The following is a 19732-nucleotide window of genomic DNA, read 5'->3' on the forward strand; positions in this document are numbered from 1 at the left end:
TGAAGCTGTCTTTGCTGACTGTGTAAATAAGAACCATTTTTTGGGCTGTGTGATGCCCATGTTGACGCCAATGCGCCCCACAGTTGTGTCAAGTTAGCTGGATGTCCATTGGTGGTGGACCACTGTTGAGGCTGAAAAACCCCAGCAGAGTTGCAGTTCATGACACAAACCGGTGCGCCTGGCACCTACTATACCCCGTTCAAAGGCACTTAAATCCTTTGTCTTGCCCATTCCCCCTCAATGTCACACATACAAAATCCATGTCTCAAGGCTTAAAAATACTTCTTTAACATGTCTCCTCCCCTTCATCCACACTGACTGAAGTGGATTTAACAAGTGACATCAATAAGGAATCATAGCTTTCACCCGGATTCACCTGGTCAGTCTATTACATGTAAAGAGCAGATTTTTCTTAATGTTTTGTATACTCAGTGGAGGTGATAGCCTCTGTGATTTGTGTCTGTGGGATGTTTTGAAAACTAATCGTCAATCAATGCCTGTTTAATGTAGGTGGCTGGCTGTGGCTGAGGGGGATTGTCGTCGTAAGGGGATTGTTCTTCTTCAGGTTATTGAATACATTTGTTGTCGTCACAACTATGAAGCACTTTTTATACAACACTTGCATATGGTTAATATCCGTTTGCCTATAGCCGAAATACTGCCATACCACTGAAAATGCTTTGGCTCCAAATCAAACTCGATTAGCAGTCGCAGCACACATTTTTCCCGAGGTTTATTGAGGTAAAGCTCTCGCTCTCCTCTCTAGCATCTAACTGCGCTTTGGACACTTGTGATTGGCCAGCATGTGCATGCCATGCAAAAACTGAGAGAGCCCACTTGGTCAGCAATCAGGGTATCCCAAACTCCCTCCTCCGGGACAACAAGGGGTAGACATTTTTGTTTTTGCCCTAGCACTACACAGTTGATTCAAATAATCAACTAATCATCAAGCTTTGATCATTTTAAATCAGATGTGTAGTGTTAGTGCAAAAATTAAAATGATCCCTTGGAATCCCAAGGACCAAGTTGGGGAAACGCTAGCGCTGCTCATTGGAAGAGGTGCCATAGTATAGTTATTGTTATATTAATGGAGTGTCAAAGGAGAATCGCAGCCTCTTGCAATTTCGATCTGAATTCGATTAATCGTGCAGCCCTACTATACGGATTGGCAAACATGAATGCTTACTAGTGTAGCGCAAATGTTAACATATTACATCTAGACGTATTCAGCTGCTGTGCAAATGCAAAGACAGTGAGAAGTACAAACAGAAAAAAATTCCACTACAGTGCTATCTATACCCCTTTCCAATCAATTTACACTGACAAACACAATACAAACTTCTTTAGCATGTGTGGGTGAAGAGAAACTTATTGTAGAAAACACACAGCCTTTATGAATACAATACATGGTAAGAGAACAGAAGCATGTGAGTCATACAGTAAGTCAATATTTAAGTCAAGATCAGCCTGCTTTACTTACAGTGGATATAAACAAATGCTAATTAATTACTTAAAAATCATACGTGATTTTCTGGATTTTTGTTTTCGATTCTGTGTACCTATGATAAAAATTACAGACATGCTTTGTAAATAGGAAAACCTGAAATCGGCAGATAATCAAACACTTGTTCTCCCCACTGTATGTATGTATGTATGTATATACAGTGCCTTGCGAAAGTATTCGGCCCCCTTGAACTTTGCGACCTTTTGCCACATTTCAGGCTTCAAACATAAAGATATAAAACTGTATTTTTTTGTGAAGAATCAACAACAAGTGGGACACAATCATGAAGTGGAACGACATTTATTGGATATTTCAAACTTTTCTTGCTGTGCGATGTTACCCCACTCTTCCACCAAGGCACCTGCAAGTTCCTGGACATTTCTGGGGGGAATGGCCCAATCCCTCACCCGCCGATCCAATGGGATTGAGATCCGGGCTCTTCGCTGGCCATGGCAGAACACTGACATTCCAATCAGGAAATCACCCACAGAACGAGCAGAATGGCATTGTCATGCTGGAGGGTCATGTCAGGATGAGTCTGCAGTAAGGGTACCACATGAGGGAGGAGGAAGTCTTCCCTGTAATGCACAGCGTTGAGATTGCCTGCAATGACAAGCTCAGTCCGATGATGCTGTGACACACCGCCCCAGACAACGACGGGCCCTCCACCTCAATCCCGCTCCAGAGTACAGGCCTCGGTGTAACGCTCATTCCTTCGACGATAAACGCAACGTGTTTTTCAGAGTCAGTAGAAAGGCCTCTTTAGTGACCTAAGTTTTCATAACTGTGACGTTAATTGCCTACCATCTGTAAGCCGTTTGTGTTTTAACGAACGTTCCACATGTGCGTATGTTCATTAATTGTTTATGGTTCATTGAACAATGGGAAACAGTGGTTAAACCCTTTACAATGAAGATATGTGAAGGTATTTGGATTTTAACAAACAAACTTTTAAAGACAGAAATGTCCCTTTTTCGGGACTCTTTTTTTGCTGAGTTCATATATAGAACATTTCTGGTCCCAGTCCATCCCAGATTGTCAGGTAGGGAGCTTATTTTAATCAGCTCAAGACACTGAAACAAACACCATCATATGCACGGCACAGTTCTAGACAGACACTCGGGCATGTAAACCTCTTACTAGAACACTTGTTCCAAAGGCAAAGGTGACAGGGGAGTAAAGTGGCCACAATAACAAGTCACTCAGCCCTAGTTGGGATTCTGAACATATTGAGATGTTTATGTTCTAAATTCCCAGATAATCAAAATGTTCAAAGAACATTTAGTAGTGGATGTGTGACAATGTTGTTTAAAATGAAGCACAGTTGTTTGAAATCTCATCAGGGACTCGCCAGTACATCAATTCTGTTCGATTTCTTAGTCAATGTGGCAACATAATGTCTTTGGGGTAAAGAGGACATTTTGGTTCTTTGGCCATATTCTTAGTCCTCCATATTCAATGGGAGCTCTCTAAAAACAGTCCCTACACTACACCCTTGTGGTAGCATCTTTACACCATATGTTCAATAACAACATGGTGACTTCAAAAATTTAAAAAACATGTTATTCACAGAAAGCTGAAATTCAATAACTATTATTGGAGGTAGAATGGCTTTAATTTAGGCAGATGGTAAACAAAGATAAAGAAATAAAAAGGTGTCTGAAAATGGCAAATGCCACAAAAATCAAGTGAAACTGCATTTTTCTATCAAGGACAAACAGCTCAGACAAGTGACATTTTTTGTGCAACTCAGTCCAAAAATTCCCCAAGATCAGAATTGACTAAAAAACCATTAAAAAAAAAGTGACATTTCCTTTTTAGTGTGAAACCATAAAATGAAATCTGAACAGCAGTGACAGAATACTGGACTTAATTACAGAATTAGCACATTTTGCCATGGTGCAGAGAGAAAAACGTGAAGTTTTCTAATGCTCTTCTACGCATTTTGTCATGAGGCTAAGAGCAAATTTTGACAAATAGTTTTAAAGCCAATTTCCTACAATTCTACACTTTCGCCATTGGGCAGATTTTTTGTTTTGTTGGTATTTTATAGCGCATCTCATTTTGTTCACATTTTGCCATGAGGTTAAGATAATTTTGCAGTTTTAAGCCTAATTTCCTACAATTCTACACATTTTGGTATCATATGCAACAAAAACATGGGTTAGGGGCACGGGGCACATGCCCAGTGCCTGTTCGGTAATCCGGCCCAGCTCAGTTGAGCTCACTTGATGAGTAATCCCTCTGTATTAAAGTAGAAACAACGTGGGTGTACGTCTGTGAAAACCAACCCCTAAAACCAGGGAAGATTCTCAATTGCATACTCCTCGCATCCTCTCTCCATCTCAAAACCTATTGGAGGAGCTGGTCAGAGGGAAGGGACCTCTAGCTTTCTCATTCAATGGGTTATGAGAAGAATACTAGGCGAGAAGAGGCGAGGAGTATACAATTGAGATTCTCCCCAAGACTTCTTCCTTGTCGCCTTCAGCAGGCTCTGGTGTAAAGGTTCCCCAATGTACAGATCTAGGATCAGCTTCCCCTCCCACAATCCTAACCTTACCCATTTGTGGGAAAAAAGCAAAATAGACCCAAGATCAGCACCTTGGGGCTACTTCACCCAACTCCGTTCAGCAGCAGCCCCACTTGGTTTGCTTGCTGGACACTGGCCCATAGTCCTCCAGGTCTATGGTGGGTGAGGCCTCGCTCTCCGACCTCATCCTCAGGATGGACGGCAGCACCATTTCGAACAGCGTCTCAAACAACTCGTCCACGTTGGCACCTGTCTTGGCGCTCGTCTCAAAGCACATCCTCTCTGCAGGCGGGCTCAAACGCTCATCCAGCGCCTTGTACCTGAGGATACGCTGGTAGAGCGCCACGGCGTCCTCCTTTCGAACCTCTCGGTTGGCCACGGGGGAGACCGTAGTAGGGGAGGCTGGAGGGATGAGGTGGCAGGCATAGGGCGGTGTGTGAACGGGGAAACCCCCCTCATAGTCTTCTTCCACATTGGGGGGGTCAGTAATGTCAGCCTTGTTGCCCACCACAGCGTAGATGCAGTCGTGATTGGCTGTGTCGGTGAGAGACAGGAAGCGCTCCTCCAGCTCGGCCAGGCTCTGCCAGTTGGTCACGTCGTAGGTAAGGATGACAGCGGACGCACCCCGACAGTACATGGAGCCGAGCCCGTGGAACTGCTCCCGACCTAGTAGTGAAACATTAAGCATGTTTAGATGGTTACAGAGTGTAATGAATCAAGAAGGGAGAGTGAGGTAAGGTAGTCTGCGAAACCTCAACCTTCTGGGTAAAAGACTTGCACGCTAACAACTGCGCCAAGAAACCCATCTCTCTTGCGGGATTCAATATGAAGTATTGTTAAATCTGCCACTGAGCAAGGTAGTTAAACCACTGTTCCCGGGCGCCGAAGACGTGGATGTCGATTAAGGCAACCCGCCGCACCTTTCTGATTCAGAGGGGTTGAGTTAAATGCGTTAGACACATTTCAGTTGAAGGCATCCAGTTGTACAACTGACTAGGTATCCCCCTTTCCCTTATATGCGTTTATGAATGCACGGTCGCTCCACAATACATGAGCAGACAGAAACTTTTACCACATATACCCATTTTTATTATGCTGTGGGTATTCCACACACACAAAAGCTACTGGTTGCTGTATTGAATGGAAAAATCCAGTCACTCAAGATAAGAGGTTATCTTCAGTTTAGCTCTGTATGTAAAGTAGGCCTAACTACTGTGACAAGCACTACCTCCACCCATTATTTCATCACTGTAAACAAATCCATCCCAAAATTAGCCATAAAATACCAATTCAATAAAAAAAAATCTTGAAACCCTACTGTGAATTTGGAAAATAAATATTGATGCTTGCGTCTGTCAACAAATGACGCTTGATGGGTATAGCCTAATTAGTTGCAATTCGTCTCTGTGCACTTAAACATGCAAAATAAAAGTAGAAATTGACACTGCACTTTCCCCATGTGCTATACTAGTACTGAAAATAAAACATTTTATCATATAAAATACCTACCTGCGGTGTCCCAAAGCGATATGTTGTAGGGTCCCCACTGCTTTAAGTAGAACGCACCGCCGACGGTACTAATGGTATCATTGAACTTTTTATCCATGTACCTGTGTAACAGAGAGGTCTTACCAACGTTCATGTCCCCCAATATAACCAGTTTCACGTCGGGCCTCCTCGCCCTTTTCATTTCAGGCATGGTTCTTTTCATTCTCCGCCTAGACACCCGAACAGGCGACACTATCTCAAAAGTGCAATTGACTTTCATTAAAAACGTATTTGATAAAATTGTCAAAGCAATTAAGATTCCCTACTGTTCCAGTCTGTCAGGTGGCCTTCGGTTTTGACATGCATAGAACATGTGTAGGTCTAAAGCGAAAGAATGCATAGGATTTACCACACCAACCGTGCGTCAACTTCTACCCATTTAGCATCCACCGCAGAATAAAAGGCATACGACTCGTTTCTACATGAACGGATATATCAATGAAATTGTGAAACAGCTTGCTCAATGATCAGAGTTCACTCAGAAAATGACAACAGGGGAAACTTGTGCGAACGACTGCTGGACGTTTTAAAGCAGTATCTGGCCAACGAGCATGCAGGAACATCAATCAAATAACTGAGATTTGATTGGAAAATGTAAATGTACTCCACCAGCCCAAAGAGGGTTTTCCCTTTATATTCGCATGGGTGTAGCTATTGTATTTGTTGTGCTATATTTGTCTTGTGACCTTTATTTGATAACAATTAAAAAACTGAGAAATCACAAAGGTTGGCATCTTTTTACTTCTATATTTCCACCCCCTCTAATGTGTGTGTGTTGATGAAATCAGTAGCAATTAGTATAATGTAACAGAGACAAACACTGAACAAAAAATAGCAGGCAAAATTCACTGGACAACGTTGGAGGCTGCTTATGGTAGAAAATTGAACATTAAATTATCTGGCAACAGCTCTGGTGGATATTCCTGCAGTCAGCATGGCAATAACATGCTCCCTCAAAACTTGAGACGTCTGTGGCATTGTTTTGGGTGACAAAACAGCACCTTTTAAAGTGGCCTTTTGTCCCCAGCACAAGGTGCACCTGTGTAATGACCATGCGGTTTAATCAACTTCTTGAAATGTCACACCTGTCTGGTGGATGGATTATCTTGGCAAAGGTGAAATGCTCACTAACAGGGATGTAAAATAAATGTGTGCACAACATGAGAAAATAAGCTTTCTGTGCATATGAAAAAATGTCTTTCATTTTCTATTTCAGCTCATGAAACATGGGACCAAGACTTTACATGTTGTATTTATATTTTGTTTTAGTGTGTATTAATTTAAATGGCATTTTGCACAGGAATAATTGGACAATTCTGATTTCAAAAGATTTACACATTTGAGTCATTCCCCTGAAATACATTTTACTTTGAATCAAGTAGCTTATGGTGAAAAATATTTTACATTAACAATATTTTATATACAATTCTATCAACACTTTATTGCAGACCTAAGTATAATTTTATGACAAAATTATAACTATGCGATAGTATAATTTCCAATGCCGGTGATATAGTCCAACCTGCCCTATGACAAATTCCTTTATACCAATCCTTCCGAAGTCCTGAGGAAACAGTCAACATCATAGCAGCTCTAACCCACAATTCCATGTCTCCCAGTCTTTGTGGTAGTCCTCAATCTTCATCCAAACCAGGACATACAAAACTCAATCTAAGCTCATTCTATTTGCAATTCTGTTCTATTATTTCTTGTCCTGGCCAGCTGGCCTCTTCTGCGAAATCTCCCACGTGGAGTTGGGGCCTCTGTCCTGAATCCAGAAAAAAAAAAGAACAACTTGAATCATAATGAAGGAATGTCACCCAGTTAAACCTCTTCATACTACAAACACTCAAGTCTTTCAAGCAAGTTATAACAGTATGGTTTATTTTTCAATATCAGTACATAGCTATGCAGGATGTATTTTTAGACACTAGATGGCATAAAGTGTTCAACTTCTTGGATTAGTTTTAGCCTATGGTTTTACTTTTGAGGAAAAATATTTCATGTGTTAAATGTGATTTTTTTCCCCCATTCAAATATTACTTGCTTAAAGGAAATCTGACAATGAAATGCTGAATGAGAGGTCATCCAGTGCTTCCAAAACTTTCTTTACTCATGTCATTCATATTCCATTCACCCAGCTCAATGTAACATCGCTAGGTTTAGGCTACTACATCATGAGGTTGCAACAACCTAACCAAAATATGTAAGTTTATAACGTATTAACATAGGTGCACAGGCGGTTGAGAGAAAGGTGGCAGTGACATTCAATACCGCCTTGCACACTCCTGCCTGCATCTAGTGGATCTAGGGTGTGATCATTAGTCCAAACATTTGTTCCGTTTTACAACCAAAACAAGAGTTTCTATTGCAGGTCGGTCCATCCCGTTTACTTACGTTTAAGAAAAGTTTTGCAACAGAATTGGCAGAAGGAATACACCCCTGATCACCCGCACACACAGTTCACTTTCATAGCAGCCATATACAAACAGCATCATCACCTTGCTCTATGTATAATTCCTTCTCGCATCTCACCGTTTCTCTTCGCTTGTGGAACCTTGGTGCACAACAGCTGTCTGTGACCCAGTGAAAAAAAACTCTCCAAGATAAACTTTCATAACATACCCGCTAACCACTACACACAGCCTACAATTATCACCATATTAGCTCATTTCAGTCAACATAGCTACTAGAAGTAACGAGTTAGTAAACACGCTACAATAAGCTTGGGTGTTCTCCAGATTTTTATACTGCTATTCTGCCATTCCGGGATTTACGCTATTACCAGTTTAGCATACAAGGGGGCGCTAAAAATGCAAAAAGTCCATTGGGCGTCTATTAAATGCTAACAAAATTAGCACAAGTAATTTGCACAGTTTCTCTCGTTCATTTTAGCTTGTAAATGTCCACACTTTTGATTGGTAGGATAACGTGTCAGTTAATGTTGCAAGAGCTCTGATATGTTGGAGGACGTCCTCTGGAAGTCGTTATATGGAAAGGGGTGAGAACCATGAGCCTCCTAGGTTTTGTATTGAAGTCAATAAACCCAGAGAACGGAAACTAGCTGTTCTCTGGCTACACTACCTGAGAAAGTGCTGTTGAGGCTACTGTAGACCTTCATAAAAAAAAAGTGTTTTAATCAGTTATTTGGTGTGAAAATATTTAGTATAGATTTATCTAAAAAGGATAACTTTCTTAATGTTTCACTATTTTTATGAAACTCACTGAGTAGGATCATCTTCCCCTTCCTCCTTTGAGGAGCCTCCACTGACATACACACGCACTAACCCTTATGTGCACTCCCATAGATGCAAGGTCTTTCCGCAGGGTGTCGCAGGCCTTGAGGAGGGGTAACTTTTCTGAGCATGGACTTGGACTGGCATGGGCGGGCTCTCCAGGGGGCGTTTCTTGCACAGACAAAGCGAAGGCCCGCACATCGCTACGGAAACGAGCCAACTGCTCCACCACGTTCTCTAGGGTCCCCGAAGAATCAACAGAATGAGCCTCCTGAAGATGAAGAGAGGTGAGATATGGAACAAGTAAACCAGTTAGGGTTATGGTCCCTTATGGTCCTGTGTGGCTCAGGTTTGTGGATTCGATTCCCACGGCGGACCAGTACAAAAATGCACTTACGTAAGTGTCTGCTAAATTACTAAAATGTCACATGTTACGTAAAATGGTTATAATTAACCTGATTTTAGGCCCATAATAGGTGCCATTTTAACCACAGAAAAAAGTAAATCGCAACAAAAAGACAACATACTACCCCATACTACCAATACTGCTGGCATTTATATCAAAGAGATGTTGGCAATCGTTTATGGACATTTACCATTAAAATGCACTGGAATAAGGCCGGGATTCAATCCAATCAGTGGTAGATCCGTATAATAGAGCTTCTTGATATTTAAATTATATTTCTGATTGAGCCGACATGCTGCATTTACTGTGAATACGGTCTTCGCGAACATTGCTTTAAAAGGTGCCAAGCCCGATCGGATTGAACCCCGGTCTTAGTGGTGCACTGAGTATTTGAGGAGATACACTCCTATTGTGCTGTCATAATGTCAGTCAACTATGTGTTATTATGAACTTTAATCTCTGACCTTTCTGTCCAGCAGGTCGACCCCCAGGACCTCAAAGACTTCCCTGATGTAGGCGAGGAAGGCCCCAAACACAGCTGGGCTCCTTGGTGATCTGTCAGGCTACTCAGACAAGGCACAACAAGTAACAGTGAACCATTCACCATATATTACAAGCTATCCCCTTATGAAACACAGGAAAATCTACATGAGAAATTGTGTCATCTTTGCAACAATTCAATGCAATGTGTGAAGGTATGACTTGCGATTATGTTACATCTTATTCAGGTTAGTTGTGTGTTGACATGCTGAGACGTTGATTTTCTTTGCCTGAAACTGTTCCTCAGAGTGGTACGCCACATTTGTCATGGTTCTCATCTTGACAGGTTACCTTAGTGATGGGCTGAAGTTGGCGGTTCCCATGGTAAACAAGGCTCATGATGGCATTAACAACCCTTGGCGTATCAAAGTCATCTGCCAGTGCTCTGACAACGTTTGCTTTGGTTTCAGCTAACCTTGAAAACACAGACGCCAAGGAATTGGTGAAGGTTTATCTGCTTACCTTCTGAAGGACATGGAATGTGGTAGGAAAATTAACTGTTCAACCTGACCTATGACAGTTAAATAAGTGACCCACCTTGTGTAAAATATGCCAGTAAATGTATCTCCCTGACAAATGCGTCATCAGAAACGAAAATGGCAGTAATGTCTCAATGAACTGAGAATGCATGTGACTCCCCTGATGTGATGTTCCTGCACTATAATTAATTTGTGTGTGTGTATTCAATGCTGTACTACACTACATATAAAGAACAATAGCAGAAAGGAGATGTAGGCCCTACCTTTCCCATAATGCCCCCTCCTCCACAGCCGGGCACTGCAACTGGCCCCTCATGTAGGCCTGGGCATCATGGGTGAAGGCAGTAATGGTTGCCAGGGAGCTCCGAGCTTCGTTTAAGCTGGCGTCACTGTAGTCGATTGCTGTGAAAAAAAAAAAAAAAATGACCTCAGAGCTCAACATCACTTGAGTAAAATGAAAACCAGTTTACCATCATAAAAACAACCAAAAAGGGTTCACACCTGATCTGTATTTGGTCAGAAGACAGAACATTCGGAATTCATTGGCGGAGTAAGATTCCAGGAAATCCTACAAGTGAGAGAGACGAATACACATGAAGTACATATTACCTCAATTAGGAAGAACGAAGACTTGTTATAAAACAAATGACCTTTTCTATAGTGCAAGCCCGACACCATTTAATAATGTGTATTTATTTAAAAGTAGTAATGTAGATCAACACTTTACCTTTATCGTTATATAATTATTCAAGGACTTTGACATTTTCTCAGCACTTCCTTTAAGATGTAAATGTCCTGCATAAGAAAATAAAGTCAAAGTAGAAATGCAGATATGAATCATCTCCTTTTGCCATTCTCCAACATTAGCCATGGAGGACGTAAGTAAAGCATAATCCATGTAAGTGGACATCACAGTCATGTTTATTATCTTTCATACTAAATAATACCGACTTGGACATGTACAATAAGAAACAATCCTTTTCGTTTGCTACGGTGTGCCCTACTGAATATGACCTACGTGTCACAAGACTGTGGAGTCCTACCTGAGTGCAGGAAGTAGTTCCCCCACTGGCCACACTGGTGGTAGGCCTCACACTGGGCGATCTCATTCTCATGGTGAGGGAAGGCCAAATCGATGCCCCCAGAGTGAAAGTCCAGCTGACTTCCAAACACAGAGCTGGAGACCAGAGAGGTGAAAGTAAATCTTCAGAAACTGATCTATATGCATTCCCATATACTTTCGGCCCAAAGATACAGACATCAGGGGGATCATTTAACTCCATACAGTGAACGCCCAACATATAAATTACATGGTGATAATAAAATGCATATTTTATCGGATTAACAGAAGCCATGGTAGGTAGGCAAATATTTCTTGATGTGACAGAGAATAAGTTGAAAACAAAAGCAAATACATGATGATGACCTAAAATAGCCTGATTCCACATCTGTTTGTGTTGTCTTGCCAACTCCAGAGGTCATTTTCATTGGCAAGACAGCACAAGCAGATCTGGTACTATGTTAATCCTAAATTATGAATATAGGGTTATTCTTCAATAACCAAGGGTTAGTAAAAAATGAGGTTGGCACCTGGCAATGGTGGAGCATTCGATGTGCCAGCCGGGTCTTCCCTTGCCCCAGGGAGACTCCCAGGAGGGCTCCTGCGGCTTGGAAGCCTTCCACAGGGCAAAATCTCGGCTGTCCCGTTTCTCTCTGTCCCCTAGGAAACAGTATGTTAAAGCTTAGTTCCTACCCTAAACATGTATCAGTTAGTCAATCATTTCCTTGCCTATGGTTTTGAAAAAGCATACTGTAGTCTTCCAAACACAAAGGAAGTACAATCTAAGATAGATGCCCTCAAACTCACTCAAATTATCAAGAAGGCTAGCAAACACTGTCACCACCGACAAATCCATTATAATCATCTCTCTGCGGCTGGCCATGCTTTCCTTCTGGCTCACCGAACCGCAGCCAACAGTTCCGTACCCCCTGCAGCAACTTGCCCAAGCCTCCCCAGCTTCTCCTTCACCCAAATCCAGATAGCAGATGTTCTGAAAGTGCTTCAAAACCTGGACCCGTACATATTAGCTGGGCTAGACAATCTGGACCCTCTCTTTCTAAAAATTATCCACCGCCATTGTTGCAACCCCTATTACTGGTCTGTTCAACCTCTCTTTCGTATCGCCCGAGGTTCCTAAAGATTGGGAAGCTGCCGCGGTCATCCCCCTCTTTAAAAAGGGGGAGAAACTCTAGACTAGAGGTCACCGATTATGATTTTTCAACAGCGATACCGATTATTGGGGGACCAAAAAAGCTGATACCGATTAATCGGACGGTTTTTATTTATTTATTTGTAATAATGACAATTACAACAATACTGAATGAACACTTATTTTAACTTAATATAATACATCAATACAATCTATTTAGCCTCAAGTAAATAATTAAACATGTTCAATTTGGTTTAAATAATGCTAAAACAAAGTGTTGGAGAAGAAAGTAAAAGTGCAATATGTGCTATGTAAGAAAGCTAACGTTTCAGTTCCTTGCTCAGAACATGAGAACATATGAAAGCTGGTGGTTCCTCTTCAATATTCCCAGGTAAGAACTTTTAGGTTGTAGTTATTATAGGAATTATAGGACTATTTCCCTCTATACCATTTGTATTTCATTAACCTTTGACTATTAGATGTTCTTATAGGCACTTTAGTATTGCCAGTGTAACAGTATAGCTTCCGTCCCTCTCCTCGCTCCTCCCTGGGCTCGTACCAGCAACACAACGCCAACAGCCACCATCGAAGCAGCGTTACCCATGCAGAGCAAGGGGAACAACTACTATAAGGCTCAGAGCGAGTGACGTTTGAAACGCTATTAGCGCGCGCTAACTAGCTAGCCATTTCACTTTGGTTACACCAGCCTCATCTCGGGAGTTGATAGGCTTGAAGTCATAAACAGCACAATGCTTGACGCACAACAAAGAGCTGCTGGAAAAACGCACGAAAGTGCTGTTTGAATGAATGTTTACGCGCCTGCTTCTGCCTACCACCGCTCAGTCAGATACTTAGATACTTGTATGCTCAGTCAGATTATATGCAATGCAGGACACACTAGATAATATCTAGTAATATCATCAACCATGTGTAGTTAACTAGGGATTATGATTGATTGTTTTTTATAAGATAAGTTTAATGCCAACTAGCAACGTACCTTGGCGTACTGCATTCGCGTAACAGGCAGTCTCCCTGTGGTGTGCAACGAGAGAGAGGCAGGTCGTTATTGCGTTGGACTAGTTAACTGTAAGGTTGCAAGATTGGATCCCCCGAGCTGACAAGGTGGAAATCTGTCGTTCTGCCCCTGAACGAGGCAGTTAACCCACCGTTCCTAGGCCATCATTGAAAATAAGAATGTGTTCTTAACTAACTTGCCTAGTTAAATAAAAGGTATAAAAATTACAAAAATCGGCGCCCAAAAATACCAATTACCGATTGTTATGAAAACTTGAAATCGGCCCTAATTAATCGTCCATTCCGATTAATCGGTCGACCTCTACTCTAGACTCAAACTGTTACAGACCTATATCCATCCTGCCCTGCCTTTCCAAAGTCTTTGAAAAGGCAAGTGAACAATCAGATCACTGACCATTTCGAATCCCACCGTACCTTTTACGCTGTGCAATCCAGTTTCCGAGCTGGTCACAGGTGCACCTCTGCCACGTTCAAGGTACTAAACAATATCATAACCGCCATCGATAAAAGATAGTACTGTGCAGCCATCTTCATCGACCCGGCCAAGGCTTTCGACTCTGTCAATCACCATATTCTTATCGGCAAACTCAACAGCCTTGGTTTCTCAAATGAGTGCTTCGCCTAGTTCACCAACTACTTCTCTGACAGAGTTCAGTGTGTCAAATCGGAGGGCCTGTTGTCCGGACCTCTGGCAGTCTCTATGGGGGTACCACATGGTACAATTCTCCGGCTGACCCTTTTTTCTGTATATATCAATGATATCGCTCTTGCTGCGGGTGATTCCTTGATCCACCTTTACGCAGAAGACAACATTCTGTATACATCTGGCCCTTCTTTGGACACCGTGTTAACAAACCTCCGAGCTTCAATGCCAAACAACACTCCTTCCGTGGCCTCCAACTGCTCTTAAACGCTAGTAAAACTACATGCATGCTATTCAACCGTTCGCTGCCCGCACCTGCCTGCCCGACTAGCATCACTACTCTGGACAGTTCTGACTTAGAATATGTGGACAAATACAAATACCTAGGTGTCTGGCTAGACTGTAAACTCTCCTTCCAGACTCAATGCCTCTTTGGCTGCCTTTCCTTCCAGTTCTCTGCTGCCAATGACTGGAACGAATTGCAAAAAAAACACAAAAAAAGTTGGAGACATATCTCCCTCACTAACTTTAAGCATCAGCTATCTGAGCAGCTCACAGATCGCTGCAGCTGTACACAGCCCATCTGTAAATAGCCCATCCATTTCTACTTGCATATCATCATCTGCACATCTATCACTCCAGTGATAATTTGCTAAATTGTAATTACTTTCGCTACTATGGCCTATTTATTGCCTTACCTCCTTACTCCATTTGCACACACTGTATATAGCTTTTTCTATAGTTGAATGTACTTTTGAATGTACTTTTGTTTATCCCATGTGTAACTCTGTTATTTTTTGTCGAACTGCTTTGCTTTATCTTGGCCAGGTTGCAGTTGTAAATGAGAGCTTGTTCTCAACTGGCCTACCTGGTTCAATAAAGGTGAAATATATTTTTTTAAAGTATGACAAAAACATGTCACAATGAAGTGATGTAAACACGTACCAGGCTCACCAGTTGCATCTCCAGCACCCATAAGCTTGCCGTAACGGTCCCCGATGGACCCGATATCGAAATACACGTCCCCTGCAGCAGAATGAACACCCGGAATTCAGATCCTGCAACTATTTGCAAACTGATCTTGGCTTGAGAAAGTAACAACGAGAATGTATCAACTACGACTTTTACATATAGACATACCTTGTTTTGTGGCATAGGCGTGTTCATTTCTGATGATGCCCTCAATGAAAGCCACGATTTGAGGTATATTCTCAGTGACCCTCAAGTACACAGCAGGAGGAAGAACCTTGAAAAATATAAATAAACATGCATATCTTTGACAACATATCAAATATATGTGCAGTAATTAATGTATGCAGGGTAAGTACTATATAATACACAGCTAACAAAAGCTCACATTTTTTCCACCCAGCAAACAGTACATACTCACACACCTTCAGGGCTAACATGTCATTTTTAAATTCCTCCTCGTACATTCTGGCCAGGACTGTTGGAGATATGCTTTTCTGCAATGACATCAAAAATATAATCAAAGTACGAAAATTACATCAATATCATCAGCACAGCAGCATCTCAATTATAGGGGCTGCATTGGATAATAAGCCTACCTCCAAAGCTCTTCTAATGATTTTATCATCGATGTCAGTGATGACCATGACATGAATGACATTGATGCCAAAGACCCTGGATAGAACCCTCTGGATGATGTCAAATCTGACATAGGAACTATGAGAGAGATTAAAGTTCAGCCGTTTCAGTACAGCAAAATCAACTTATGACATTTAATTTTGTATCATTGAAAATATATTTTGAGAGTGGGTTACCATGCATGCCCCAGGTGAGCATGGTCGTAAACAGTGGGTCCACAGCTGTACCTGCAGTAACAGTACAAATAGTTACTACCGTCAATACCCGGTCAGCAGCAGTAGCTATATGAAATCCCATGTTTTCCATACCAAGTAGCAATTCCTTCCTGCGCCAATACCAGTGGTTCTTTCTGTTTGGTGAGGCTGTTGTAGGTCTTCAGCCCCGTGTCGTATCCTGTTGGTCGAGTCCATTTCTTCCCCACCCCTGTACATGATGCACTGGGTCTGAAGATCAGTTTGCTTGGTGACACTAACGTTTGCCGAGTGTCCTTTGAGAAAGCATACCTGCTTCTTAATTTCAATAGAAGCGGCCTACATATTGTTATGCAGGGCCACATGGCTACAACTGAGTGCAAAATAATAGGATGTACCTGGCGACGGAGCCACTCTTCCAGTCTCTCGTGTCAAGTATGACAGACAAGTAGCTACCTAGCTTGACAGTTCTCAATAAATCTAAGTAATGTAGATTAGCAGGCAACTCAACTGCCACTTCCAAATGTGTCGTTAAGTCGTCCGTTGTGCCTGATCGCTACCTCGACATGCTTCAATATTTGATTGTAAAGTGCACGTGCATAAACCGAATCTTGAAAGCTGCTACTCGGCGTAACAAAGTTGCATCCCGTTCACAACTAGCCTTGTTCCACACGTCCAGATCTCGCGAGTTCTTCTTCTTCTATGATATAATGGTGGTCCGCAAACCAACGTTAAAGGTGCATGCCGCCACCTACTGTGCTGGAGTGTGTGGTCATTCACGGTTTATAACGTTTCTAAATCCTCGTACCTAACGCAGAACTTCTGAGAAGATAAAAAAAGAGCACTACTAACTTCTAATAGACCCTTCCCCCATCCACAAAATCCTTTCCCAACCTGTCCAACCTGAATGACCCTACACTTCATACCAACCCTCTCTTCAACATACAAAAATATAACAACACACTTGCTGTGGACTGGGGACAGCAAGGAGTCACCAAGAGTCTTGGTGGTTCCAAACTTCTTCCATTTAAGAATTACGGAGGCTACTGTGTTCTTGGGTATCTTTAATGCTGCAGAATTTATTTTATACACTTCCCCAGATCTGTGCCTCAACACAACCTGTCTCGGAGCTCTACAGACAATTCCTTTGACCTTATGGCTTGGTTTTTGCTCTGACATGCACTGTCAACAGTGGGACCTTATATAGGTAGGTGTGTGCCTTTCCATTTAAAAAAAAAAATGTTTAACCTTTATTTAACTAGGCAAGTCAATTAAGGTCAAATGACGGCCTACACACCGTCCAAACCCAGACGACACTGGGCCAATTGTGCACCGCCCTATGGGACTCCCAATCACCGCCGGTTGTGATACAGCCTGGATTCAAACCAGGGTGTCTGTTGTGATGCCTCTAGCACTGAAATGCAGTAACTTAGACCGCTGTGCCACTCCGGAGCCTATGTCAAATCAATTGAATTTACCATAGGTGGACACAAATCAAGATGTAGAAACATCTCAAGGATGATCAATAGAAACAGTATGCACCTGAGCTCAATTTCGAGTCTCATAGCAAAGTGTCTGAATACTTGTAAATAATCAAATCAAATGTATTTATATAGCCCTTCTTACATCAGCTGATATCTCAAAGTGCTGAACAGAAATCCAGCCTAAAACCCCAAACAGCAAGCAATGCAGGTGTAGAAGCACGGTGGATATGAAAAACTCCCTAGAAAGGCCAAAACCTAGGAAGAAACCAGGCTAGGAGGGGTGGCCAGTCCTCTTCTGGCTGTGCCGGGTGGAGATTATAACAGAACATGGGCAAGATGTTCAAATGTTCATAAAGGACCAGCATGGTCAAATAATAATAATAATCACAGTAGTTGTCGAAGGTGCAACAGGTCAGCACATCAGGAGTAAATGTCAGTTGGCTTTTCATAGCCGATCATTGAAGGTATCTCTACCGCTCCTGCTGTCTCCAGAGAGTTGAAAACAGCAGGTCTGGGACAGGTGGCACGTCCGGTAGTCCTGAGGCATGGTCCTAGGCCTCAGCTCCTCCGAGAGAGAGAAAGAAAGACAGAATTAGAGAGAGCATACTTAAATTCACACAGGACACCAGATAAGACAGGAGAAATACTCCAGGTATAACAGACTGACCCTAGCCTCCCGGCACATAAACTACTTTAGCATAAATACTGGAGCCTGAGACAGGAGGGGTCAGGAGACACTGTGGCTCCATCTGATGATACCCCTGGACAGGGCCAAACAGGCAGGATATAACCCACCCACTTTGCCAAAGCACAGCCCCCACACCACTAGAGGGTGTAAGGTATCTGGTTTTTATTTTGAACAAATTAGCAAACATTTCTAAAAACCTGTTTTCGCTTTGTCATTATGGGGTATTGTGTCAATTGATGAGGACATTTTTTTATTTAATACATTTTATAGTAAGGCAATAACGTAAAAAAAAATTTGGAAAAAGGGAAGGGGTCTGAATACTTTCTGAATGCACTGCAAATACTTATTCTCAGAGTCCCATCTCTTCTGCCACACATCTTATGTTTGGCCTCACCTCTACCCAGTAGAACATTAATATCAATTATATCTCGTTTTAAAGCTCTTTTGGCTAACTGGTCTACAATTTCATTCCTTCCACACCCAAATGTGCTGGGTCCCAGCAGAATCTCACTACTACACCAATTCTCTCAATTCTCCATAATAACATGAATACCTCCAATAGCAGGTCACTCCTATTCGATTTACCAGATGATAAACTATTCAATACATACAGCAAATCTGAGCATACTATAATTCTAACAGGTTGCACTTCCTCCACCCACTGGAAGGCAACTATTATCACCAATAGTTCAACTGAGTATACTGACAGTTCATCTGTTAGTCTTCTAAATATCTGCACATCAAATTCAGGAACATAAATGCCTGCTACTGTGCGCCCACATTCTGAGCACTTGAATCCATCTGTGAAAAACTTCTGACAATGTAACTGTTAACCAGTTTCCCTCTATCACTGACTTGTGACCAAACGTCCCTTTTCTCTACCAAGGTTAGATCAACAACCGGATCTGGGAGTAACCATGGAGGATCATCCCCTATCACCACAGAAGGGCCAACCTCCAACTCCTTCAAACCACTCTCATCCGCAAGCTTCCAAATGTCCAACCAAAACCACTGCCTGTCTACTAGTATATTCCCAACAGTCATCTAAACGTGTAGCAGTGGGATGCTCAACCTCACAGGTTTTCAACCTAACCCAAGGCAGCAGCTACTCTTCCTGGGGTCCAAACACACCAAAGCACCCATATTACATATAAAACAAAAGATACAACAGTGAACTGTTTGTAATGAATGAGCTAAAGACAAAACAGTACATCACATAACATCCCTACAGCACCACATATATCACCTGACCACACTACTGAACAGTAGTCTAGGTGCAACAATACCAGGGCCTGTAGGACTTGCCTTGTTGATAGTGTTGTTAAGGCAGATAAGCACATTATTATGGACAGACTTCTCCCCATCTTAGCTACTGTTATATCTAGATGTTTTGACCATGACAGTTTACCAACCAGGGTTATTCCAAGCAGTTTAGTCACCTCAACTTGCTCAATTTCCACATTATTCATTACGAGACGTAGTTGAGGTTTAGGGTTTAGTGAATGATTTGTCCCAAATACAATAGTTTTAGTAATATTTAGTACTAACTTATTCCTTGCTACCCATTCCAAAACTAACTGCAGCTCTTTGTTAAGTGTTGCAGTCATTTCAGTTGCTGTCGTAGCTGGCT

At 42.1% G+C, this 19732-nt stretch overlaps 2 protein-coding genes across 3 annotated transcripts; both read right to left on the bottom strand.

Moving 5' to 3' along the window:
* Positions 1 to 2828: 2828 nt before the first annotated feature.
* On the bottom strand, positions 2829 to 6107 carry LOC110527597 (ras-related protein Rab-20). The gene is made up of 2 exons (XM_021608983.2): positions 5544 to 6107; positions 2829 to 4700 (listed from the first exon to the last, which is right to left on the bottom strand). Exons 1-2 carry the CDS (start codon positions 5800 to 5802, stop codon positions 4132 to 4134), a joined length of 828 nt encoding a protein of 275 aa, XP_021464658.2. The 5' UTR covers positions 5803 to 6107; the 3' UTR covers positions 2829 to 4131.
* Positions 6108 to 6834: 727 nt separating this feature from the next.
* LOC110527596 (cysteinyl-tRNA synthetase 2, mitochondrial) lies at positions 6835 to 16616 on the bottom strand. 2 transcript variants are annotated; one of them, XM_021608982.2, is made up of 15 exons: positions 16048 to 16616; positions 15916 to 15966; positions 15700 to 15817; positions 15526 to 15597; positions 15272 to 15377; positions 15086 to 15157; positions 11834 to 11963; positions 11287 to 11420; positions 10971 to 11038; positions 10745 to 10811; positions 10507 to 10645; positions 10056 to 10179; positions 9689 to 9787; positions 8871 to 9089; positions 6835 to 7350 (listed from the first exon to the last, which is right to left on the bottom strand). In XM_021608982.2, exons 1-15 carry the CDS (start codon positions 16293 to 16295, stop codon positions 7285 to 7287), a joined length of 1713 nt encoding a protein of 570 aa, XP_021464657.2. In that variant the 5' UTR covers positions 16296 to 16616; the 3' UTR covers positions 6835 to 7284. The 2 variants fall into 2 exon arrangements, with proteins under 2 accessions (XP_021464657.2, XP_021464656.2); XM_021608981.2 differs by having other exon boundaries at positions 15077 to 15157; positions 16048 to 16615.
* Between the last annotated feature and the right edge of the window lie 3116 nt (positions 16617 to 19732).

This window comes from Oncorhynchus mykiss, chromosome 7, assembly GCF_013265735.2.
Source record: "Oncorhynchus mykiss isolate Arlee chromosome 7, USDA_OmykA_1.1, whole genome shotgun sequence".
Lineage (NCBI taxonomy): Eukaryota > Metazoa > Chordata > Actinopteri > Salmoniformes > Salmonidae > Oncorhynchus > Oncorhynchus mykiss.

Excerpts from the sequence above, each read along its gene's own strand:
- LOC110527596 (XM_021608981.2), bottom strand. The coding sequence starts at position 16,295 with ATGTGGCCCTGCATAACAATATGTAGGCCGCTTCTATTGAAATTAAGA. Across the intron at positions 15,378-15,525 it reads ATGACATGTTAGCCCTGAAG|GTTCTTCCTCCTGCTGTGTA; the intron begins GTGTGTGAGTAT and ends ATATTTTTCAAG. Across the intron at positions 9,788-10,055 it reads AACTTCAGCCCATCACTAAG|CCTGACAGATCACCAAGGAG; the intron begins GTAACCTGTCAA and ends TTGTCTGAGTAG.
- LOC110527597 (XM_021608983.2), bottom strand. The coding sequence starts at position 5,802 with ATGAAAGTCAATTGCACTTTTGAGATAGTGTCGCCTGTTCGGGTGTCT. Across the intron at positions 4,701-5,543 it reads ATCGCTTTGGGACACCGCAG|GTCGGGAGCAGTTCCACGGG; the intron begins GTAGGTATTTTA and ends TTTCACTACTAG.